Below are 25,605 nucleotides of genomic sequence, written 5' to 3' on the forward strand. Positions count from 1 at the left end.
CAGCGCTGTCATCTTAGAGCCTCCATCTGCTTTCCTTTGCGCCAGCTCATATTCTTGCTTAACGATATGGGCAAGATGCTTATCATCCCAGGGTCGGGCAAATACAGTCCCAAGTCACAACCTCTTCCTCGCCTTTCAGTGTGTTCTGATTTGAGGCTTTGGATAAAAATGTGATTCGGGGGAATTAGAGAGCATTTCTAGACTGGAGATTCTAGATTCCTTCCCTTTGCCTGAAGAAGCCGACGACTGGATCTCCAGCCGTCTGTAGAGCTGGCTCCCCCGTCTTGACCCAAAGTTTTCTGGTTATTGAGCCGAGAAAACCATATACCTCCACTGCCTTAGCCTCAGCTGATTAATTATAATAGCCAGCATTTATTAAATACCACGTGCTGGCCCCCGTCCTCAGTACCTCACAGGTTTAAGTCATTTTCACAACAGTCGTGGGCGATACATTCTGTTACTGCCCCCTACATTCCACAGATGATAAGAGAGGCAATGAGAGATTGGTTATCTTGCTCTAGAATCATGAAGTGAATAAGTAGGGCCAGGACTTGAACCCAAGCCATCTCACCCCAGCCCGATACACCTTGTCCTCTGCTGCCTCTAGAGGCTTCCTTGGCAAGATATTCAGGAGAGGCTGTGAATGATCTTATCAGAGGATGAGCAGTTCCCAAGGAAATTGAGTTTGGACCGTGAGGATCAAGTAGCTTTTTGGTTCCCAGGATTTTGTTTTCCACAGTCTGGGATGTAGGCCTTAACCTTCCGGGGTGCTTTGCAGGTTTTTTGGTTTTCTTCTCTCCTTAGTGAGAATTTACCGTGTTGTTGAAAAGTTTCTCCACGTATACAAAGACATTGGCTTACATTTTGTACTGGAAAGGGGGTCAACACGACCCACTCTGTCTTGCCTTAAGAAACATCGCTGCAGTGCCTTCCAAACGTCTCGTGTTACCAGCTGTGCTTGAGATCTGTTTCTGTGAGGTCCGGGCAGCCTGGCTTGATCATAGACTCCCAGAACTACAGGGAAAGAATTCTCAAGCTGCATAAAGCTTTGGGATCCCATTCTCGATCTTTTACCCACTGCTCCCATTGCTGGCTACAGATCAGTATCATGTTGTAGAAAATATCCAAATGCTCACGCCCCAGTCAGACCTCCCAGGGGGATATCTGACTTAGATTTTTTTTTAAGTTCCAAATGATTTTATTGCCTTTCGAGTCTGGACTAAGAACCGCTGTCCCACACTGGGCCCCACGCTGTGTGAAAATGATGAAACTGAGCTTTCCCTGGGTGAAGTAGAGGTGGAAAAGGTCCAGAAGCGGAGCAGCGTTGCGCCCGGGGCTGAGGCCAGCGTGCGTGGGAACCTCCCACCCGAGCAGATCGAGGCCACGGGCGTAGGAACTTTGCACAAGCACCTTTATGGCAGAGCGGGGCTTCCCCCACCCAGGGCTCTTCCCATCCCTCTGGCACCCTACCAGGTACCGAGGCATCTTGGTGATAATGCTGGATTTGTCAAAATCACTTTTTATCTGTTAAGTAGATTTTTAAAAGTTTGCTCTTAAGAACCCAGATGATGTTTGTGGTGTCGTGATCCATTTTCTCCTGCTTGGTTTCATGTTGCAGGATAAGTTCATCCAAAAACCAGGACATGAATATAGCCATGATTGAGCAGCTGAGAGCAGCAGTAGATTTGCTGCAAGATTCCAGCAGGTATGTGCGTCTTTTCTGGACACAGGTTTCATGTGTAAACGATGCATACTCATTTATCAAGCACGTTATCTCTTTAAAAAATATTCTGTGGCTCTTTTGGGGTCAGTCTAACCTCAAAGAATCAAAGGAAGGTTATTTTAACTGCCTGTTTGCTCAGGAAACAAAAGCCAGAATCAAACTTCTGGACAGACTGAAAATCACTCTGCCCTTCCCAACCCTTTTTGGTGTAATTTTTAGAAAACAGAAATTTGATAAAAGTGCACAGTTTGCGTTGCTAAGGTGAGCAACCCCTGGTTTCATAAGGAGGAATTTCTAAAAGTAAAGAATTGGTAAATCAGGTACTACTATATTCATTTCTGGTTGGGCCAAATATATATTAACTAAGTACAATAAATTCTCATTGCTAGAGAAAGAGATCCAGAGCCTATCCCTGGTAAACTGTTCAGGAGACCTAGGAATTTAATTATGAAGATGACATGGTTTTAGAATATGATGAGTATGGAAATCACACCACAGTAGTCTCGGCTGGGCTCTGGGAATTGATGAAAAGCGGCCAGTGGGTCCAGCATGCCAGAGAGAGTACACACCAGTGGCGTCTGGCCCTGTCTAGGCAGAATTGTGATGTGCATGGGTTGAGGATGGCTAGAAATCTTCAGAAATTGATCTGAAAAGCGCTTCAATTCTGCCGACATTAATTGGGTACTCTGAGCAGGGGCTGTCTATAGCCTGTTCCTTGGGGGATATAAAGATGAGCAAGATGCAGCTCTTGCCACCTAAGAACTTGAAACTCTAATAGCTAGAGATTACCTCCAGCAGTGATTTATCAGTGTGATTGATCTAAGTTCTTGAAAAGGAGATTTTAAAAAATGATAAGCTGGGGCTGCGGACTTGGCCCAGTGGTTAGGGTGTCCGTCTACCACATGGGACGTCCGCGGTTCACACCCCGGGCCTCTTTGATCCATGTGGAGCTGGCCCATGTGCAGTGCTGATGTGCGCAAGGAGTGCCCTGCCATGCAGGGGTGTCCCCGCATAGGGGAGCCCCACACACAAGGAGTGTGCCCTCTAAGGAGAGCCGCCCAGCGTGAAAGAAAGTGCAGCCTGCCCGGGAATGGCGCCGTACACACAGAGAACTGGCACACAGAGGCGGACAAAGATGATGCAGCAAATAGACACAGAGAACAGACAACCGGGAACCTGGGGGAAGGCAGGGGGAGAGAAATAAATAAATAAATCTTAAAAAAAAGATAAGCTAGTGCTGACCCCAGATGGAAAAGGGGAGAAGGCCATTTCAAAGAGAACGTTGTGGCTGGACTGAAAAGCTTGGGCAGAGGCACGAGGGGGTCCAAAAGAGCGGGACAAGCCTGGAAAATTTCAGGCACATCTGTGTTGTCAGCTTTAGGATCACCTGTGGGACTCGTCAAAGCACAGATGCCCTGGTGCTACCTGGGGAAGTCTGGGTGTGGGGAGCCATTTCCACCTTTTAAAAGTTCCCCAGGGTGCTTTGATGTCAGCCTGGATTGAGAGGCACCAGAGAGCAGGTATCAAGCCATGCAGGGGTTGCCTTTGGATACCACGTGAAGGACCTGAGGCCTTTATATGCGTTGGGAATCGATGACCGATTACAAACGTGGTTGCTCACCTTGTGAATTCTTCCCAGTGTTTGCCTGAGGACCTGGGTCAGTGGGCACCTAATTAGGATGTATTCAAAGAACTGCATTTCACAGCCTAAACCAGGGCAGCTAGTGAGAGGGTAGGGTTTGGGTGGGTGTGGGTGTGGGTGACGTTTTCAGCACTCAGGATGCAGCCTGCTAGGGGAAAGAACAGAATGACACTGTTCTTAGTTCTACTATAAATTAACTCGGGTAAGTTATCTAACTTCTCTATACTCAGCCTCCTCATCTATGTGGTGGGGTTAATAGCACCTCCCTGTTAAGCTTGTAAAGGTATGAAATGATATATAAACCCCTAGTGGGAATGTAAATTGGCAAAACTGCTCTTCAGTTTAGTGGCAGGTGGCCAAAGTTTGAAAACTATTAAGACCTTTTGAATGACTTCTAAGAATTAATCCTAAGGGACAAAGAGATATGAACAAAGATTCTGGTGGTAGTGGGGGGAAGGGGCAACATTTATTATAGCAAATATTTGGAAATCATGGTCATATTATGACAATTGATAAGATGGAATATAATGTGACCAATAAAGTTTTTTTTTAAATGGATACCTTTTTATTGTTTATCTTTTGTGATTTTCCCCACCCGAGATGGCTCCCTCATCTGTTTGCTTGTTTCCGCTCATTGTCTGCTTGCTGTTTCCTCACTGTCTGCTCGTTGTTTCTGCTCGTTGTCTTCTTTAGGCAGCACTGGTAACCAAACCCAGGGTTTCCCATGTGGGAGATGGGTGCCCAACTGCTTGAGCCACATGTGCTACCTGCTTGTTATTGTTGTGTCTGCTTGTTTCATCTGCTCGTTGTGTCAGCTCGTTGGATTTGCACGTCTTCTTTAGGAAACAAACCTGGGAACTCCCATGTGGGAGATGGACACCCTACTGCTTGAGCCACATCTGCTCCCCCCCAATGAAATTTTAAAAGTTTCATTATAAAGTATCCATTATATACTTAGAAAAGCAGTAGAGAAATACATAAAATACAATCCCAATTATCTAGAGAGAATTAGGTCCGAATTTTCTAAGAAACTGAGAAAGAATTAAAACTGGAAGAAATTCATCGAGATGTTTTTCTGTGGTCATTTCTAAGTTATTCTTTTCTATGCTTGTACGTGTTGTAGATATTCCATGGCAGGTAGTTTTTGTTCTTTGGCGATTGTTTGAAAGTGGGTGGTGAGAAGGATGGGAGGAACCATCCAAGGTGTGACGTGATAGCCCTGAGCCCTTGGCATCGTATATGAGACGGGACCCCAGGAAGGGCAGCAGGCTTGAGGCAGAAGGCGCTATATGTTCAGTTTTCCACGTGCTACGTAGAATTAAGGATGCCCATGTGGCAGTGTTCACTGAGCTGCTAGAGGGAGAGTTCTGGGCTTAGAGACATCGATCTGAAAGTCACTTTTGTAGTATGCTGCGGTAGTGGAAGCTGGCCATGAGGTCCTCAGGGCTAACCATGTTGATGGGAAGGGACCTGAGTCCAGGATAGACCTGGTGGAAGCAACAGAGAAAAGGTCCCCGCTGGGCTCCTTCTTTCTATTGTTTTAATATTTCTCTCTTTTAAGTTTTGTATCACTTTTCCAAAAAGCATTTCTTATCAGTGCAGGGTTGATTAACATAGGAGCACAAAAGCAAAAAGAATGACCTCAGCTGGTGGACTGGGCACATTGTGGGCCCAGAAGTAAGATACAGGTGCCTGGAGGAAGGCAAGGAAGGCACTTCCGGCTCTGGGCCCCGGTGTTGCCATCCTCCGTGAGAAGCCGGTTGAGGTGAGCACCTCTAGATTCCCGGCCAGCCTAGGATGCTGAGTCAGTGAGCTGCTAAGGATGTGGAGCGACTTGGAATGGAGGGTGTGTGCGGCACTGTGCAATGCCGCATTCCCGCGTCATCTTTCCAGGGACGGTTCTTTTGCATCTTTAAGGGATGACATTTTAATTATGTCGTAAACTTTATGGGGACTTCATTTCCTCCCTAAATTAATCTACTGGTTTGGCTGCTTTAGATCCTCCTTCTTTATGCTGAATAGCTATTGTGACAAGATGATTCGAATTTTGTTCTATGTTTTGTGCTCTAGTGTGGTGGTAATCAGCCAAGGGCCCTGTTTTGGCTTCTTAAAAAGAGATGCCACTTCAAGAGATTGAGGTCGTTTCTTTCTAGCGTCTTGAGGCTGAAAATTAATCATAAAAGCGTTTATATACACATTGGATTTCTCCTTTATCTCCTATTTCCTAGATCCAGATTTTTTGTGAGTTTTTTTGTGTGTGTGTTTTTAAAAAATTATTCATTAAATATTTATTGAGAATCACTGTCAGGCTTTATTCTTTTGATTTTGTTTTTGTTTTCGTTAAGCACTAATTGTTGTATTACATTTCAAAGATTTAGATTTTTTAAAAATATTTTTTTAATTAATTATTTATTTATTTTTAAATTACATTATGAAAAATATGAGGTCCCATTCAACCCCACCGCTCCCGCCCCCCACTCCCCCCACAGCAACACTCTCTCCCATCATCATGACACATCCATTGCACCTGGTAAGTTCATCTCTGAGCATCACTGCACCCCATAGTCAATGGTCCACATCATAGCCCAGACTCTCTCACGTTCCATCCAGTGGGCCCTGGGGGGATCTATAATGTCCCGTAATTGTCCGTGAAGCACTATCCAGGACAACTCCACGTCCCGAAAACGCCTCCACATCTCATCTCTTCCTCCCGTTCCCCACACCCAGCAGCCACCATGGCTACTGTTCCCACACCCATTCCACATTTTCTCTGTGGACATTGGATTGGTTGTGTCCATTGCACATCTATGTCAAGTGAGGGCTTAGATTCCATATGGGTACTGGATGCACTCCTCCCGTTTCCAGTTGTAGACACTCTAGGCTCCATGTTGTGGTGGTTGACCTTCTTCAACTCCATGTTAGCTGAGTGGAGTAAGTCCAATAAATCAAAGTGTAGGAGCTGAAGTCTTTTGAGGCTCTGGGCCTGGGTGTCATATTATCAGTCCAGAGATTCAAATCCCCTACATATATCTTAAACCCAGCACCGACTACAATTCCAATAAAGCATGCAAGTCTTGTGAAAAGAGATCCCCTCTGAGTCCAATTCCATCACGCAGAAACACCAGCTCCAAAGAAGGGCTATCTGTCATGGCAGTGAACCCCTTCTGCCATGACCATAGAACCCGTGGGTCTCTTTATCCCTCAAAAGAACCAATACCTGGGGTTGTATCTACCTTATCTGTCTCTTAGACTCTGTTCAGTTGTACATAGGGGTATTCCTTCTGACAACCTCCAGACTCTTTTTTAGAGACTCACAGCCTTATAATCTCATTTCTCCTTTCCATTTCCCCCTTACATTAGGTCAAACAGCTTCCCGAAGTCATGTCATTATATGTAGACAGGTATATTCTGCTGTTCCGCATTTAATCTTTAATTCAAGGTCATTTTCTAGTTGCTTCTTCAGCTGGTATGTGGTAGTGATCCCTCGGTGCCAGGGAGGCTCATCCCCGGGTGTCATGTCCCACGCTGGGGGGAATGCATCGCATCTACACGCTGAGTTTGGCTGTGAGAGTGGCCACATTTGAGTAACATGCAGGCTGTCAGGGGGAAACCCCCAGGCACAATGCTACTCTAGGCCTTGTTCTTATTGCAGGTGTATAGGCTCAAAAGTGTAACCATTAGTATCACGAGCCCACTGTTGGGCCCTCCTTCCTTCCTGGTTCTTGCCGTTGCACCTGGAGGATTGCCGCTGCTCTCCCAGGGCCCACAACAGTGACCCCCCGGCCAGGAGCCCAGTACCCCCCCAGCTGTTGTTTTTGTTTCCACTATGAGTATATATAGACATTACCATATACCCTGGGCATATGCCCTGTATAACTCCCTGTCAACCATATATATCCTGTCAATAACATCCCATATCAGTATTCCTCCGCTGCCATTATTGAACCACTCTGTGATCCAAAACTTCCCGTAAAGTGAATCCCAACATAATGTCAGCTTCAGAAGAGTCTTAGATCACCGAAATTCATATATACAATATACAGTATTTCCCCAGATCCACCATAAAACCTTTTCCCTTGCACAGCAATAATCTTTTAACTTATTCATATCATATTTCCTCAAAGATTTAGATTTTATACAACCTTAACATTCAAACATGTTGTGGAATACTGATGTCCTGTTTTGCCTTTATCTTGGTTTCTTCTCTCAAGGATTTCTGATTGTTAGTTTGATAGCGTTTCCAGTAGGCATGTATAACATTAATGCATTTCTACTCTTTAAAGTGACTTTGTGATTTTTATGTGACTTTCTGAGATTCCTGGTTTTGTAGGTCTTTGTAAAAAATCTCACTGATTAAAGTTCAGATACTAAATATTTAAAAATTTCAAAAATAAAAATGCACAACAAATTGTTTATGAATTCTTATATTTGAAGTGAGAACATTAGTGTAACTCAGAGTTTGTCCTATTAAAACCAAATTCCCTCATGCATATTCCGTAATGTAGTACTCTCAACAACTTAACTTCTGTCAATTAATAAACTTCTAGAATAAAATTTAGTATGATACCAATGAAGAAGATGGGTTTCTCTGAAATTTCTGTTATGTAGCAAATAAGTTGGGTTTAGATAAAGCAAATAGAAAATTATATTTTGGCATATGGTAAGAAAATACCATGTAGTTTGAAATTTTCTCATAAACTTTTCATCATCTAATTATAAAGAGATACTAACTTTTAAAACTAAAGATAACCCAAAGCATTAGAATGTATTCAAATAAATGCTTAATAAATTTGCTTACATCTTTTCCCCTCATACCCTTTAGATTAAGCACAGATATTTGCAAGAGAAGTGTTGTAAACCTTTATCCCATGGAATCAGCAGAAGCCTTAGAATTACAAGATTCTGCACTGAAGTATGTTTACCTTTTAATAACAAAAACAGATTTCTCCTTTTTACATTGACGCATTTGTGTTTTAAATTCCCCTTCTATCTTTTTTCTTCTCTTGTTCCTACAGTGGTCAGATTCAGCTGGAGACGTCGCCAGGGTGTGAGGTAAGGGTGCTCTCAGACTAGCCAGGGCCTGCCACGGCATCTGGCTGCCACGTTCCCTGAAGATTCATGGGTGGTGGTGGTGGGTCGTATGGAATGGCCTGTCCTTCTGGTGTCGTTTTTCTGTAAGCCTAAAACTTCTCTGAAAATAAAATTTATTATTTCTTAAAAAAAAGAAAAGAAAGTATATCAAAGAGAAACTACTGGCACTATCTGGGAACAGGGGAAGGGGGGTTTGGGTGGAGTTACATGAAGTAAAATTTGAGTGGCTGTGGAGAAGGCAGTTTTGACAGGAAGGTAGGGATGAACCTAGAGGGGCTTAAAAAGATGAACTTACCCTGGTCATAGGGAGGGAGGTTTGAGTGAGAAACACTCTTTAAGTCCCTTCTTACCGAATGGGCTTAGAGTGGCCAATGTCGAGGCGGGATTGTATACAAGCCAAATTACATACCCTGAGGGGTCAGTCCGTGTGCAGTCTCACACTGGTAAGTCTCTGTGCTAAAGAAATAGGAGAAAAGGGGGCAATAAAGGTCAGAGTCTTGTCCCCTGAGAGTATGGGTTAGTTGTAGAGCAGTGTGACTTGCAATTGCTTTGGGTATCAGTCATTCCCAGCTCAAGGGTTTACCATGGACCAGTTAATTGCCCTCATTTTCTGTTAATTAGGGTGAGAATAATAGCTCTTATAAAAATGGAACGAGATGATGCAGGAAGGGTCTTGCCACACAGGCCATGCCATAAATGGCAGCTGTTATTGTTCTTCTGGTCTGTTATTGCTAGGGGGTGGTCTTAGACAGAATCCGGGCACCCCGCCTTTTGGTGGAGACGTTGCTGCATCACCCCATCGTGGAGCAGCAGGAAGCCTTTCATGTGCAGGCTGCCCTGGGCCCATGTCATCAGCTCTCCATTCCAGACACTGCTGCTGCTGATTCTGCACGGGCACGTTTTATTTTTTAAGGACTTTATTTGGAAATCATTCTAAACATATAAAAGATTGTCCCCCCCCCCCCAAAAAAAAGCCATTTCAAGGAACATTCATATATTCTTTTTTTCTATTTTTTTAATTTGTACTACCATTTGCTCCATCTCTCTCTATTTCCCTCCCTTCCCTCCCTCACTTCTCTTCCCCTCTCTCCAACGCCACAACACATACACACAGAGTTCTTTTTCTAAACCATTAGAGGGTATGCTTCTTACACCATAGACCTTTACTCCTCACCATTTCAGTGTGGGTTTTTTAACTAACAGGCATTTTATCTTAGAGAGATACCTTTCAATATTAACGTCATACATCTACATTGATAAAATACTTCCATCTAATCTTCCTTCCATAAGGAAGGAAGGTCCTTCATAGCCTTGCCCCCTCCAGTGCTGGATCTAGTCTAGGGATTGGTGTTGCATCTATTGGGGGTTAGCTACAGCCTCCTTTGATCTGGAACATACTACAAACTTTCTTTAACTTTTGTGACCTTGAAATTTTGAAGGACACAGTCCCTGCTCTCCCCACCCCCTTTCCAATAGAATGTTCCTCATTTTACGTTCGTCTGAGGTTTCCTGACGATTCATAATTAGATTGGGGTTCTGCTCTCTTGGTTGGAAAACTGCCCCCGCGTGCCCCAGCTGGAAGCCTGCCACACCCATCAACCCCTCCCTGGTGGTAGTAATTCCTTCACCTGGGAAAGGTGTGGCCCAATTTCCCCACTGGGTAATTACTGCTTTTTTAATCCTCCCTTGCAACTCGCAAGTCTCTGGGGGAATGGTTCCAGACCAAGGTAGTGTCCTGCTGCAGACACGCTTTTGACCTCACCAGACAGATGCGCACCGATGAGCGTGACATCAGGAGTCCCAGCAGGGCCCAGAGCCTCTAGGGGAAATAGTATGTCCGCTCCATCTCAGTGTACAACTGGAGGATCATCCAGGATCTCCAGTGTCTTCTGCTGAAAGGCAGGTCTTCCTGATCGTGAAACCTGCCACATATTGAGGCCTTACTGCACCCGGACAGGGTGTGAGGTGTTTGACACATGTCATTGTTACTCCTTTCATTCCGCACATACTTACTGAGTACATACCACAGCACCCAAAGAACTAGAAGTGAGCTAAGCCAAGGTCCTGCCCTGAGGAGTTCAGGATCCAGATAAGGTATTAGGGAAAGGTGGGCGTTATGAGGCACAATCTACAGGTGCAGGACCTGGAGCTGCCAGGAGGGCACGTGCTGGCCCGGATGACTTAGGTGGTAAATGGCTGGGCCCTGCTTTTCCACTCTATCATATTGCCCCTGCATGATGTGGACTAGTGGTGATGTACTAAGCCTTGTCATATTTAGAAACCTAGTGGGACCCGAATAGACCAACCCTTTTCTGAACAACTAGTCTCAGCAGGGGTAGAGAGCATGTGTGTCCATGATGATGCATTTTGCCTCCCACCAGGAATGCAGATGGGGAATGGAAGGAACAGGGGTGGGTATATCCTGGACTAGGTACTGACTGACCCCAGGTCAAGTTTTGCCTTGGTCTAGTCTTCTTCCCATCATTTAATCCAAGTAGCTCTAAACTTGAGTGTTTTTTCTTGGTGCCGTGGAGTATTAGTCAATTCCAAAGGCTGTTAACAATTTCTACTACTGTTGAGCATCTCAGTGGTTAGGAAACAGTATTTCAGTGTCACATTCTCTCAATATCTGTCCAAGTTTGTCTTAATGTTGAGCTTCCTCTCATTTTCCTGTCAGCAAAGGTGAACTGTTTCTCTGCAGTCGGTTCTAGATTTTCCCAGGGGATTTTTATTCCCTTTATTGATCTCCTCTTTGTTTTTTGTTTTTTTTTTCCTGTTCTTTTCTTTTCTCCAGTTGCTTAACGCAAGCACAAACACTTAGGGCTTCCCCTCTGAGTAGGGTCATGCACAGTGGCCGGCACACAGCCAGCAGTCCCGAGGGCTTATGGAAGGGAGGGAGGGTGAGAGGGAAAGGAGAGGAGATCGATGATAAGGAACGGACTTTGGGAAGGAGAATTTCAATGTCCTGCTCTTTCAGTGGAGAGACCACTGGGTTTTAACTGATTGCTGAAGGCACTCCATCAATTAGGCACAATTTATATTATATTCTCATAATGCAGTTCCTTATGCTTAGTGAAATTGAACTGCATCTGAAACCTTCATGGGATTTTCCTGAAGGTTGATTGTTTGCCATCATTTTATTATGTGGAGAATCCTAGTGTCATCCCAAAGAAGGACATTTCAGTTCCAAGCAATGTATCAATCCTTCAGTCAGTTTGGTCACCGCCCCCCTCACCCCTTTGTTTAAGCACCTGCTTGAAATGTCCTTGAACATTCCTTCTCACAGAGTCTCAAAAAGAGATATACCTGTGTACCTGACTTCAGGAGATTGGGGGAAACACAAACCCTCTGGGAAAATACCTTGACTCCATCTCTTATGTGTAATGTTTTGTGTTATGTTAATTAATTCAAGGTGTCTTACCCCCTTCTTTTTTGTTGGATGAGGAGTCCTACTGGTGTAAGAAATTCTTACTCCTTGTCTTCTCCTAGGACAATTCGCCATCTTTGATTAGATGCGTGTTTGCAATCTAGAAAAGGGAGGTCTGCCTAGCTGGCTCTGATGGGAAAAGGAAGTCACAAAGAGCAGGAAAAAGAAAAGGAAGTTGTGCCTTGGCAAGGCTGGTGATAACGATTATGCAGAACTTAAATATGTTTCTCATTTATCATTTGGTTATTTTCACATTCTCTCTTTCATCCCATTTGGGAAGAGAGCAAACCTTCCAGGATTCTCTTAAGTCAACTAACCAGCATCTCTTGGTAACCTGGAGTGGCTTCAGCCTTGTTCTGGTGTAGAGGACTGGAATATGAAGGCAATAAAGTTGTCATCCTGAGTCTGTCTTAGGCACTTAGGTGGCTGAGGATGGGAAAAGGAGTTTACGGAGAGAGGAGTAAACTAGGCTGGTGGGGTGGGGTGGGCTTGGATTGGTAACTGGAGGCTGTGTTGAGCACGTGTGCAGGAAGCTGCACCGTGTGTAATGGTGTGGGGCCCAGTTAGATACGGGGAGGCCAAGAGCATGAGGCGGTTTGCCATTGGCAGTGCTTTCTCTGGCTTTCCACGCACATTTGATGGCTTTCCACGCACATTTGATGGCTTTCCAGCAAGTTTGGGTAGCCGTAGCATCTATTCAGGGAGAATTGCAAATGACCTTTCCATGAATAAATAATAGAGAATGAGCTGAAGGTTAGGGAGATGACAGGAAATAGGAGGGGAAGGCGTTGCTTATGGTGAAAACCAACCCAGGAGTCAAGTTACTTGTTGGAAGTTCTAGCAAAGCCACTTAACTGAATAAGGAAATTAATGACATTTTCCCCCCCTAAAATATGTTCTAACTTTGGGTTTATGTCAAAGCCGAGAATATATGTATTTTTAAGATTTTTAAAAATAGTGTACCTCAACAGCGAATTCAAGATAAGAATAGAGATTGGAATGAATTTGGTGGCATGCATGAAGATGTTTATATTAGCAATTACCAGCATTTTCATTAAGGTGGTTCTACGGGGTTCTTGATTATCATAAAAAAAGAAGGTAGAGCATAGCAGTGTAGCTCAGTGGCTGAGTGCTTTGCATGTACGAGGTTCCAGGTTCAGTCCCTGATACATCCTGAAAAATAAAATTAGAAAAAGAAGGCAGAGCATCATGAAATAAGCTAGTGTTGTGCCCTGCGGGGCCCCTTGTCTCCGTGCGTCTCCCTCCCCTGGTTTTCCTGGTATGCTACGGGCTCAGGTGCCCCTTAAATAAGAATGGCTCCAGGTCCCAAACCCCTACCTCCCAAGATTCAAATATGTATATCCAAAGGACTGCTGACCTTTTTCATCTCCAGGCTTCATATATTTCCCATTCTCAACATGGCTGAACTTGAAGCTGTCAAATTCCTTAATTTTAAAAAAAGCAAACATTTGTCGTCATATATGTACAGCATAACGTTTCCCATTTTAGCCCCTTTCACGCATACAATTCATTGGCCTTAATCCCATTCACAGTGTGGTGCTCTCGTCACCCCGTCACCAGTTCCTTGGGGTACATACCTAGGCCATCTGGTCATTCTGTGCTTTCTCAGAACAGTCAAACTTTCTACAGTGACTGCACCATCTTACATTCCCACCAACAACGTTCCAGGATGTATTTCTCAACATCCTCTCCGACACCTGTAATTTCCCATTTTTTTAAATAGTAACCATTCACAATGGTATCTCGTTGTGGTTTTGATTTGCATTTCCCTAATGGCCAGTCATGTTGAGCGTCTATTTGTGTGTGTGGTTTTTTTTTTTTGCTATTTGGATATATTCTTTGGAGAAACGTCCATTCACGTCCTGGGCCCATTTTTTCATGGAGTTGTCTTTTAGTTGTCAGCATCCCTCTGGAATTGCTCCCAAGTATCTTCTCTGTGGGTCTCAGAGGTACCAGCACCCACTGAGCCACTCCTCTTGGAAACCAGAATGTCACCCATGGTCAATTCCAAGCCCTGCACATTTTAACTGTGCTTTTTTTTTTTTCTTGAAAACTTTCTTTGAACCGTGATTGCCAAGGCCAATTGATGTTGAACTGACAGCATGTGATTTTGGATTCAAGCAAAAGTTTTTATTAATAGCTCCCCATGTGATTCTGTGTATTTGGGAACTGCTGGCTTGGACCATTTCTAGAAGAGTGTAATAAAAATAGGGTTAGGGGCTGGGGGTGGGAGAAGCCAATGGCGGCGTGGCTGGTAACCACGCAGGTAAACAGACAAGCTGATGTTGACACGCACTTTGCACTGGGAGGTCCCTCACCTTAGTTTGTGTTCCAGTTCATAGGTACTCTTCTAGGAATACAACTTTCATGGTTTTAGGAAATGTATGTATGACTGACTTAACACACTCAATAAGTTAATTTAGTGTAGGAAGGAAGAAAGATGCATTCTTACTGCAGCGATTTCACAGTCCAGTGGAATATACCATGCTTTCTTCTTCTTCTTCTTCTTCAAGGTGCAAAACGATGTCATGTTGCAGAGTAACGGCAGTCAGTATTCCCCAAATGAGGTGAGTTTCCTGAAGGTTAATGGAACTGGAGGCCTTTCATAAAGCCTGATTGGAGCATCTTTTATAGCAGGTGTTCTTAACCAGGGGTCTGTGAGCTTGAAGTGAAATTCAAAAATACATTATTCTTGTGGGGATGTGCTGAAGTGAGTGTGAAATATTTATTAAATAAAACAGAATATAGTGTGGACTTTTCAAAGGGCCCGTGGTTTTCACCTGGCTGACAGAGGGATCCTTGGAACAAAAAAGGTTAAGAACTCCTACAGAAAGAGATCATCTAAGACTGTGTGATTAATGAGTTAACTGAGTGTTGCAGATTCTCTGGGGACTCCACCTCACTTTCATTAGCTATCTTATCCTTACCTTGCCCTAATTGTAAATAAATATATTTGAAAAACCAAATAGGGGAACCTCTTTATAGACTGTCTGTGTCCTAAACTGAATGAAACCAGCTCAAATCAAACCACCTTTGGAATATCTTGTTATCCGTAAATGATTCAGTGTGCTTTTCCTGTAGACATCTATTCAGTTGAGTGTTGCTTCCTCATTTCATTGCATTATGAGATTCTTCATCTGATATGCCCCATTTTGGATGTGCCGGGGAAGAAAAGGATTGCCAGTTTTCCATGACTAAAATGTTTCTGTAAAGAACAAATTTTAAAAATTGAGTGAATTTCCACCCCCCAAACAATATTCTTTTGATTGTACCATTTTTAAAAAGTGCCTTGTGAAGATGCATCTATTATTGTATGTTTTAAGCCAGGCCCTCATCTCACAGAGCAAATTCAAAAAGCCGGTGGCTTTATAATCGTCCGTGAACATAGAGATGCCTACTGAGTTCTCTTCTGTTTTTTAAACTGCCTTTTCTTCTAACACTACAGATGAGAGAGGACTCGCCTGCAGTGTCTCCTACCACGGAGAGCACCGCTCCCTTTGGTCTGAAGCCTCGATCAGGTAAATGGAACACTCAGACAGTTTTCTCTCGTTAGCCTTTTAAAATGATCCACTGTCAGTGTGAATGTCCTTATCGACCCCGCGATATAATAAATCCTGACCTCAAAATCGGACCACCACCTGGGAAGCCCAGGCTTCGGAGCTTTGCTTCCAAGGAATCAGCTGATAAATCCGTGTTTTCAGTCACGGATGGCTTGCCTCCTTCCAAATCAGAGTAAGATAAAGTGGTGATGGGTGTGGTTAGAATGCAGAAGAAATGATCTTGGAGGTTTTTGATACCCAGGGGTTATTTGTCAGTGATTCCGTTGCCCCAAGGGTGCCTGGTGCTCTGCTGAGTCCACGACTAAGGGCTGCCTCTAGGGGAGGAGCTCCTTCTCCCACAGCCTGCACTTGCTTCCTGAGCCTGGCAGGTTCTATGTATTTACTCATCTAATAGGATGGTCATTTGAAGGTTTCTCTGCATGGCAAGGGTCATTAAAAAAAAAAAAAAAAAAGCCTTTCTTGAAAGCGTTCTGCTTATATGACCTACTTTCTTTTTATTTACTATTAGTATATCACAGAAGTAAATTATAGCAATGTGCAAAATATTTATTGATTTTTTTTTAAGGGCTATAGCTAGAAATGTGGTTCTTCTCATTTTCCATTTATTTAAAGGTCTGGTTCTATGTACCTTCTTTCAGGTCCTTTGTTTTTGTATTTTTGATTCTATGGTGTTTAGCATCCACTCACTACAGTGCTTTTAAGAAAATGATAGAGGACTCAGACACTTCTAAGCAAAAGCTAACAAAGAACTCAGATGTTCTTGGGTTTTCCAGTAAAGCATTTCGGCAAAGCATAAGTTCTACATATGCATATTTTAGGAAAATGATGGGGAGGACACCTGTAGAATAAAGAACAAAGACAATCCTTTTACACAGGGGAGCCTTTCATTTCTGAGCAGGCTGGCCAGGTGTAATGGTTTCCCAGCATTTCAGATGGACCGGGAGGCAAAGCCCTTTGACGGAGACGCTTGGGCTTGGCAAGGGGTTAGTGGGTCCTTTAGGGAGAGCAGAATGGTACGAGAAATAAGGCTCAAACGCTGGCCCCTCGCTGGCCCCTTGTGTGGAGCTCTGAGCATATGCCGCCTCTGAGCCGTGGGCCCGGGGCTTCCCGTCCTCCCAGGCTCAGACCCGTGCCGGGGAAAACGGAGGCCAGTCGGGGCACGGCTCAGCTCTGCCTGCACAGAAAGCACCCGAGGACCCCAGGGAAAAATGGCTTTCTCCTAAGCTTTGAAGTCAGTTCTACACAATCTTAAAATGTTTTTACATTGAGCAAATCAAGATTTTTTTTAGGAGGTACCAGGGATGAACCCAGGACCTCGTACATGGGAAGCAGGTGCTCAACCACTGGGCTCCATCTGCTCCCCAATGAGAGGTGGTCATCTGATTGGTTTGTTTTGTTTTTAGGAGGGCTGGGGATCAAACCTGGAACCTCGTACATGGGAAGTTACATCCGCTCCCCAAAACAGTATTCTTTTGAAAATGCAGCTTTTCACTTTAGCTGTCAGGTTGTTTTTAGTGACGTTTTAATTCCTTTTTTGGGCAACAAGCTCACCTTATCAAAGTTTAAGGTTACCCTCCACTTGTTCTGTTAAATCATTTCACATTCTTTGTGGTGGTAAAAAAATAAATTTTAATGAATTATTTATCTTTTAATAGCAGAAAACAAAAGTAGTCCCCTCTCCAAGCTTTCTACCTTTTTATAATGCTGACTAGTCAATGAGGAAATCAGTTTTGAAAGTTTTCTGGCTTTGTTTGCTATAAATAATGCTAATTTATCTTCAGGAACATCCAGTATATTTGAATTTAATAAGACAAGTATTACATATTGGAAGTTTATTTCCATTTTATTTATTAGTTAAAAAATATTACAGTATGTAATTATCACATTTTCTAAGAAATAATGTATCTAGTAATCTTAATTGAAGGTCAGATGATTAAAAAAGATAGAAACCCTTCTGACTGAGTAGCTCTGGAAAAAAGCCAAGGAATTTTTATTTTAAAATTAAGTTTGTGAATTTATGTGATTTGTGTGTTGTAAATAAAAGAAAGCAGATTGCTCAAATCAGCAAGTTGGAATAAGAACTTAGATTCTTAAAGTCAGCTGATAGTTTTTTTTCAAATTCTTTTGCCTTTTGATTTTTTCCCTCAAAGAAAGATAAATTGCATGTACCCAGTCGTTCCTAGAACCACGTCCATTTATTTTACTGGTCCTGCCTTACGATTGAACAAAAAAATTATATATAGCTATTTCCTAAACACATGAAATTGCTATATGGATATTTAATGAAAAAAAAAGGAAGGTGCTTCATTTCATTAATGACTCACTAAAAGAGTGCTTGGAATTGACTGACCTCTATTGGTTAGTTGGCTTTGTTGTTAAAGAGACTTTTACTATGGTCCAAAATTGTTCTTATATTGACCAATAGTCAAAGGCAATATTGAGAAGTGTGTCAGAGATTGAGAAAAGAGTTGGCTAGATTCAATTATCAATAAAGTGTGCCAGTAGAATTACAGGTGTCTTTATAGAGAAATTTTACATCGCCTTGGGGGAAAAAAATCACACCAGGTCAATACTGATCCTATAATCGATGGTTGAATTTCTAAAGAATAGATATACCCACACCTCTATTAAGCTTTTCCTATGCAACCAATTTTTTTTGCAACTAGTATATGCTAATAGCGTTAATTATTTGGAAGGCCTTTGCAAAAAGTTACCTGGTCGGTCTTTTGCTTTTTATCTCCACGATCTGTGGGTACTTTCTTCCTGCTGACATGTTTCATTAGAACTTTAAGTCTTTGGGCTTTCTGTTGAGATGAACGATATTAACTGCATGCAAAGTAAATGACTGATAAGTACTAATGCTCAGTTTTTATCATTCTTTTTATTCCTTGCACCATCTCCCATTCTTCTGTATTGTACGTTTGAAATGAACCCCATATCAATGAAATCCACTTCATTTCCATACAACCCTTATGCCATTTGTGAAATGCTGCTGCCCCTTTGCTTTGTCCTGGTCCTTGTGCAACTCAATGTGGACTGGCTCTCACGCTCTCCTGCAGACCCAGCCCTCACTCTTCCTCCTATCTCCTCCAACAAACTTACGCAGGCACAAACATGGGACAGCTCTAGCTACAGTGTTCCATCTGCAGGGGACAGTGACAATGGTAGGTGGCTATCTATGTATCTTTCAATTTGCTCGTTAATAAGTCAATGACTGTACTCGAACATTCCTTTCTGTGAAGCTGAAGATAGAGCATATGCAAGTGCATGCCTGATGTTGATATAGTGAGGGAGGCGGAGAAGGCAGAAAAGTACTTGCCCATTGTTCTCATCATCGGGAACATTTTGAACGTTGGAGAGGACTTTAAAATATTTTTTCTGTACCTTTTCTGCTAGGGTTTTTGGTGTTTGTTTGCACAGCTTTGGGATGTGTACATTTAGATTATCTCTGCTTGTTCCTGCATCTGAACCAAGTGCTTTTAGAGTGTGATCTTTTATTATCTATGCTTACCATATGAGATTTTAAAAGTAACTAAAAGGTACATCCTCTGACCCCCGAGTGTCACACTGAAAATAATGTTATAGAAATTTCTAAAATGAAGATCACTTGCCTTCTCTGCTCCCCTTATTTGCACGTTTTGACTCCGGATACCTCCGTGAGTGCCATGAGTGTAAGTGCATCTTAAATAATATTGAGCAATATAATTGGCCTGAGGGTCAAATGTATGGAAAAAAATTGAGGACACTCAGCTAAGCTTGGTGGTATATCTTTTACTTTCGTGACCGTAAATATCTTACCTTGCCTAAGAGAATGAAATAAAATAATTATTTGGATCTACATAGCACATATAACTGGATCTCCATTCTAGTTTAATGCTGCTTCAGATTTTAAACATTTTACTTTAAAATACAAAATGATAGTAGTGATGTTAAGTGGTTCTAAGGATACGATTTATAGATAAGAGAAGTGAGATGTGAAGTATAACCACAGTGCAAATGCAATAGGGAGATAGATTTTCTGGTGATGCTTATTTTTAAAAAAATCTCAGTGTGTCATATGTTACACATGGAAAATGTGTATTTTTAAAAACTTGCAGTCATTTCTGGTCAAAATTGCTGATCCAGTTTCCTTATATAGAAGGATAATGTATAGCCTGGACGGGTCAGTTACAAATGAAATTTTAAAATTTCATACGCTTCTAAAGTGTTTAATTGAAAATAAGTATGACAAAAAACAATGAAACAAAAACTCTTATATCATCCTATTTTAAATTCTGAAAGTTGAAGAGGGCTAAATGGAAACTTTCTTGATAAACGGCTTTTTAAAAATAAAAAGAAAGGGGGAGGAATTTTTTTGTTTTTCAAAAAACATGGCTATTTATGGGTCTGATGTGGGTTAAAGGAAATAAAGCCTGGAATGAAAGATTTATGCATGATTTGGTATTTCCTTAGGAATGATATCTGAAACTGAAGGACTTTAAAAAAAAACACACACACTGGGAAGGAATTAGGCATCCGATACAGAAATAGAACACCACTGTTGCAGATGGACCAGCTAAAACCTCCGTGTCTGCATAGCCTGAGCCACACAGAGCTACGTAGAGTTGGAGAGGCAAGCCCAGGCTCCAGATTCTGGTGTCATCTCCTCTCTGCCACAGCTACATTCCTTTCATAGAATGAAAATTCTATAAAATGGTAAAATGGTATCCTCAGTATTTACTGTGCCAGTTACAAAGCTAGACTGCCTTCTTTCCAGTGAAACCCTAAGATATCCATAGAAAATAGTTACTGCCAAAATCCTTTTAAAAATAAAAGAACCATGGGAAACAGATGTGGCTCAAGCTGTTGGGCTCCCGTTAACCGTAGAGGAGGTCCAGGGTTCAATGCCCAGGACCTCCTGGTGAAGGCAAGCTGGCCCGTGTGCCGAACGGCCCACGTGGAGTGCCGGCCCCTGAGGGACTGCTGCCCTGTGCAGGAGTGCCAGCCGCAGTGGAGAGCCGGCGCAGCAAGATGACGCAATAAGAGACACAGAGAGGAAACAGCAAGAAGATGCAGCAGAACAGGGAGCTGAGATGGCGCAAGAGAGTAATCGCCTCTCTCCCACTCTGCAAGGTCCCAGGATTGGTTCCCAGAGCCTAACAAGAATGCAAGCAGACACAGAAGAACACACAGTAAATGGACACAGAGAGCAGATGTGGGGGAAGACAGGACATAAATAAATAAATATTTAAAAAATAAAAGAACCTTGCAGTACTTATTTGATATGAGTGAAAGTTCCAGGAGTTCACATATTGCTTTTATGCTCTACCACAATAATATAAAGGGATTGTTTTCCATGCTGAGTGGCAAGGCCAGTCATGTCAGATGTTCAATGGCTGTCATTTTTCCTTATTTGCTGTTTGACTATAATGTGCCTCAGGCAACAGATGATTTTCTGTTCAGGAATGTTCCTCACCAATATTCTCTAGGGGTTAAATTTCGGCTTGTACTGTAAATATATTTCCAGTACTTTTATTTAAATTAAAGAAGCTGCATTCTGTATCCACAGATATGTGAGCTAATGTTCCAAAAGGAACACAGCCTCCTTTCTGTGCTGTTTTCATGTGTTCCTTCAGGTAGGGGACCCTATTTAGTGGCCGTTCTTAGCATTTCCAAGCTGATTACCACTTGAGTTTTGTTTCCTCATATTTTCTCCATTGTTTAATGTCAGTAGCTATCACTTGACCTTTGTAAATAACTGGCATCGTATTACCAACTCAGCCTAGTAAGCTGGAGCTCGCCTTTCATTTATTTTTTTAATCTTCTACTTGCGTTGGTAAAGTTGGCGTTTCTGTATACCTAGCACACTATCTTATTTTTTGTTAACATTTGCCTCTCCTTTCCCTTCTTTCCAATATCTTATTCCAAATATATCTCATTCCGAAAGCCAAGTTTTACCTGAAACTTCTTCGAGGTGATAGATGCAAAACTGGAAAATCAGCCCTGGGAGTTTCCCACCATCCTAAGTCCTGCCTCCAAGGATGACGGGGACGGGGGCGTGTGAGCAGGCCTGTGCACAGGGGTGGATGGGCGCATGTGAGCAGGCCTGTGCGCAGGGGTGGATGGGGAAGGGTATGTGCACAGGCCTGTGCGCAGGGGTGGATGGGGAAGGGCGTGTGTGCAGGCCTGTGCGCAGGGGTGGATGGGATGGGGGCGTGTGAGCAGGCCTGTGCGCAGGGGTGGACGGGGGCGTGTGCGTAGGCCTGTGTGCAGGGGTGGATGGGGACGGGGCGTGTGAGCAGGCCTGAGCGCAGGGATGGATGGGGAAGGGTATGTGCACAGGCCTGTGCGCAGGGGTGGACGGGGGCGAGTGCGCAGGCCTGTGTGCAGGGGTGGATGGGGACGGGGGCGTGTGAGCAGGCCTGAGCGCAGGGGTGGATGGGATGGGGGCGTGTGAGCAGGCCTGTGCGCAGGGGTGGATGGGGACGTGTGAGCAGGCCTGTGCGCAGGGGTGGACGGGGGCGTGTGCACAGGCCTGTGCGCAGGGCTGGATGGGGACGGGGGCGTGTGAGCAGGCCTGAGTGCAGGGGTGGATGGGATGGGGGTGTGTGAGCAGGCCTGTACGCAGGGGTGGATGGGGACTTGTGAGCAGGCCTGTGCGCAGGGGTGGACGGGGGCGTGTGCGCAGGCCTTTGCGCAGGGCTGGATGGGGACGGGGGCGTGTGAGCAGGCCTGAGCGCAGGGGTGGATGGGATGGGGACGTGTGAGCAGGCCTGTGCGCAGGGGTGGACGGGGGCGTGTGAGCAGGCCTGTGCGCAGGGGTGGACGGGGGCGTGTGAGCAGGCCTGTGCACAGGGGTGGATGGGGTATGTGTGCAGGCCTGTGCGCAGGGGTGGATGGGGGTGTGTGTGCAGGCCTGTGGGCAGGGGTGGATGGGGGTGTGTGTGCAGGCCTGTGTGCAGGGGTGGATGGGACGGGGGCGTGTGAGCAGGCCTGAGCGCAGGGGTGGATGGGGGTGTGTGAGCAGGCCTGTGCGCAGGGGTGGATGGGATGGGGGCGTGTGAGCAGGCCTGTGCGCAGGGGTGGATGGGGACGTGTGAGCAGGCCTGTGCGCAGGGGTGGACGGGGGCGTATGAGCAGGCCTGTGCACAGGGGTGGATGGGGGTGTGTGTGCAGGCGTGTGCGCAGGGGTGGATGGGGGTGTGTGTGCAGGCCTGTGTGCAGGGCTGGATGGGGACGGGGGCGTGTGAGCAGGCCTGTGTGCAGGGGTGGATGGGACGGGGGCGTGTGAGCAGGCCTGAGCGCAGGGGTAGATGGGATGGGGGCGTGTGTGAGCAGGCCTGTGCGCAGGGGTGGACGGGGACAGGGAATGCACCTTCTGCTTTGCCCCTTGCCTTTGTGCCGTCTTACTGGCCTGTGTCTTTCCCTTTCTCCTTCTCTTTGAAGGTTAAAACCCTAACCATCTTCTTTTGAGTCATTTTCCCTTTTTTTCCATTTGCTACGAATCGGTAGGTCCTGATTCACACTATTTAAGATTCATCTCCAAATATGAATTGAAATGTCCCCCTTGGGCCAGTGTACGGACATTTTCTGTAATTCTGTAGGACAACCCTTCACTAGAGGTATTCTTTTTCCTGTTAAAAAAAATGAGGAAACAGAGTGTGTGAGAGCTTTTCCGTGGTTCTCAACCCTGGCTGTGTATTAGAATCACCTGGGTGGTTGTAAACCTGAAGCTGCCCAGGCCCCACACTCAGAAATGCTCATTTATTTGGTGTGGCTTGGAATAAAAGGATCAGTAACTTTTTAAAAAGCTTTTTATGTGATGTGAATGAGCAGTTAGGGATCAAAGCCACTGAGTTTAAGTAAATTTCCCAAGAGGTGATGTTTGAGCATTTTTAGGGCAGGGACTGGGTCTGATTAATTTTGGGACACTAGAGGGAATGAATGAATGAACTAGTCAGATTTCATGTTTGCCGGGATCTAAGGGTCATGATATTTTTTTCTGAGCTCTCTTTATTTTAGTATCTTAAGCATGACATCCAGTACAGTTTCTTGCCTTCTGAGGAGACCACATGATAACTCCATTTCAAAACCTCACGTTTTCAGGGAGAAAAAAATCTCTTCTCATTGAGTTACATTTCAGGAATAAATACTGATTAACAACGTAGGACTGGGAAGAGGATGTGGCTCAAGTGACTGGGCTCCCATCTACCTTATGGGAGGTCCAGGGTTTGATTCCCAGGGCCTCCTGGTAAAGGCAAGCTGACCTGAGCGCAGACCTGGAGCAGCAAGGTGGCACAAGAAATTGAGCCCCTCTCTCCTACTCCGAAGTCCCAGGATCAGTTCTCAGTGCCGCCCAAAGAGGAGACAAGCAGACACAGATGAATGCATAGCGAATGCAAAATAATGGGGGGGGGGGGGTCACTAAATAAATAAATCTTTAAAAATAAAAAAATAAAAACACATAGGACTAATAATTTTGTACGAAGACTATATTTGATAAAACAGATAAATGGTAAAGAGCATTTCAAGGAATGTTCAAAGCGGCAGACTTTATTTGCTTAATGGAAACATATTCTTAGAAACAAGGAGAGAAATGGTTCCTTGACCCATCAAACGTCTAATGGATGTCTGTTGTGTCCTAGTATGTGCTTGTTACTATGGCCGAAGCTCTGAAAAAGGCAGGCAACATTTTTGCTTTCTTGGGACTTTTATTTCAGAGTCTCATGCATTCAGCTCTGGAAACTAACTGTGAAGAGATTTCTCATAAAAGGAAAATTGTGTGCGATGAGTTAACCAGATTATCTTCTCTGCAAAGATACTGTCCAAACAAACTGTCTTGGAATGTGGCAGTTTTTGAAACAGTCGTTTCATTTATGCATACAACAAACTCTCACCCTGCCCAAACTCACTGCTTTGTGGGGCAGGAGTCGAGGCTACAAATTGGAAAGAAACTCTTACAGATACATAATGGAGAGAAACATATCCATACCGTAGGACAGAGTGGTGAATGGTGTGAAAGAGACACAGATACAGACTTGTATAAGTTCATGGGAGTCAGAGGTCCCTTGGGGCTTGGGGGTAGGGACGGCTTGAGGATGCAGAAGACAGTGGAAGAAGAGGTGGAGATAATGGGAAAACCCGTAGAATTTGACCTGTACCTGCAAAGATGAATTTGATATTCTGCATGAACTATTCCTCATTCCCTGCAGTCTTTTGCTTAGAAGTTTGTCCCTTCCACTAAGTAAATTGCAAATATAAGCAAATCCCCTTTTCTGTTCTCTATTACTCATATGATACATAGTAATTAAACAGTGGAGCAGTACTCATTTTTTCTACATCTTCAATTAGCTACCGCTTGTCTCATCTCCTCATTACGTGCTGATGCATTCATACACACATGCATAACCACACACACACTGAATCACACTGAGTCTGCTTTCTTGCCCCTCTTCTGCTGTTCCTTTTTCTACTTAAGCAGACAGGGTAGCATTTGATTTGAAAACCAGCTGCCGCAGTGGGGCTGTTGGTTAATGTTGTCTTGTAGCTGCAAGTTAAAATTGTCCCTGAATTAAGTTAGGAGGGTCTTGAAAATTTAGAGATAAGAAATTAAGGAAAGCCAGGACAATTCTTCAATAGGCTCAGTTTCCTAAAGGCTTGATCCAGACTGCTCACTGGATTTATTATTTAAATATAACTTGAAAGAAAAAAATAGATAGGCAATATAATCAGAGCTACTTTAATGATCCCCAATGTAATTATGCTGTCCTAACAAAGCCAGCAAAATGAACAAGATGCTCACTCTCTTGCTCAGAAGATTTATTATTAGCCTAAATTTAAATTCTCAGATATTTCATCATAATTACTACCAGAGAACTAGTAGCATTATAGTCATGGTTTCCAATGAATTTATGTACATTTAAAGTGGTCATTTGCAAAACCACAGTTCAAAAGTGTGTCAACCTGTTGATTACTTAACATTCATACAACAAACACCCAAGCATGCATTTTGTATTTTTAAGATGCACAAGGATTTAAACTGAAAAGTGGTGCCAGGAAATTAAGCCCCAATATCCTGATATTTCACACCAGGCTCTAAGGAGGCATGGAAACTTTAATGGAGAGCTGTTAAACAAAAGCTCACAGTTCATTTAACTTCCTG

General features: G+C 43.8%; 1 protein-coding gene across 4 annotated transcripts in view; it reads left to right on the top strand.

The window, feature by feature from the left end:
* Nucleotides 1-25,605, top strand: part of LRCH1 (leucine rich repeats and calponin homology domain containing 1) — a 212,148-nt gene that overhangs the window by 157,529 nt on the left and 29,014 nt on the right. For 2 of the 4 annotated variants that reach the window (XM_058276670.2, XM_071208279.1), the window contains exons 11-16: nt 1,619-1,705; nt 8,188-8,277; nt 8,381-8,417; nt 14,418-14,471; nt 15,350-15,422; nt 18,524-18,628. In XM_058276670.2, coding sequence (XP_058132653.1) covers nt 1,619-1,705; nt 8,188-8,277; nt 8,381-8,417; nt 14,418-14,471; nt 15,350-15,422; nt 18,524-18,628 — 446 coding nt within the window. Of the gene's footprint in view, nt 1-1,618; nt 1,706-8,187; nt 8,278-8,380; nt 8,418-14,417; nt 14,472-15,349; nt 15,423-18,523; nt 18,629-19,916; nt 20,024-25,605 lie in introns of those variants that run through there. The other 2 variants (XM_058276672.2, XM_058276671.2) reach the window with 2 other exon arrangements.

The sequence above is a fragment of the Dasypus novemcinctus genome, chromosome 15, assembly GCF_030445035.2.
Source record: "Dasypus novemcinctus isolate mDasNov1 chromosome 15, mDasNov1.1.hap2, whole genome shotgun sequence".
NCBI lineage: Eukaryota > Metazoa > Chordata > Mammalia > Cingulata > Dasypodidae > Dasypus > Dasypus novemcinctus.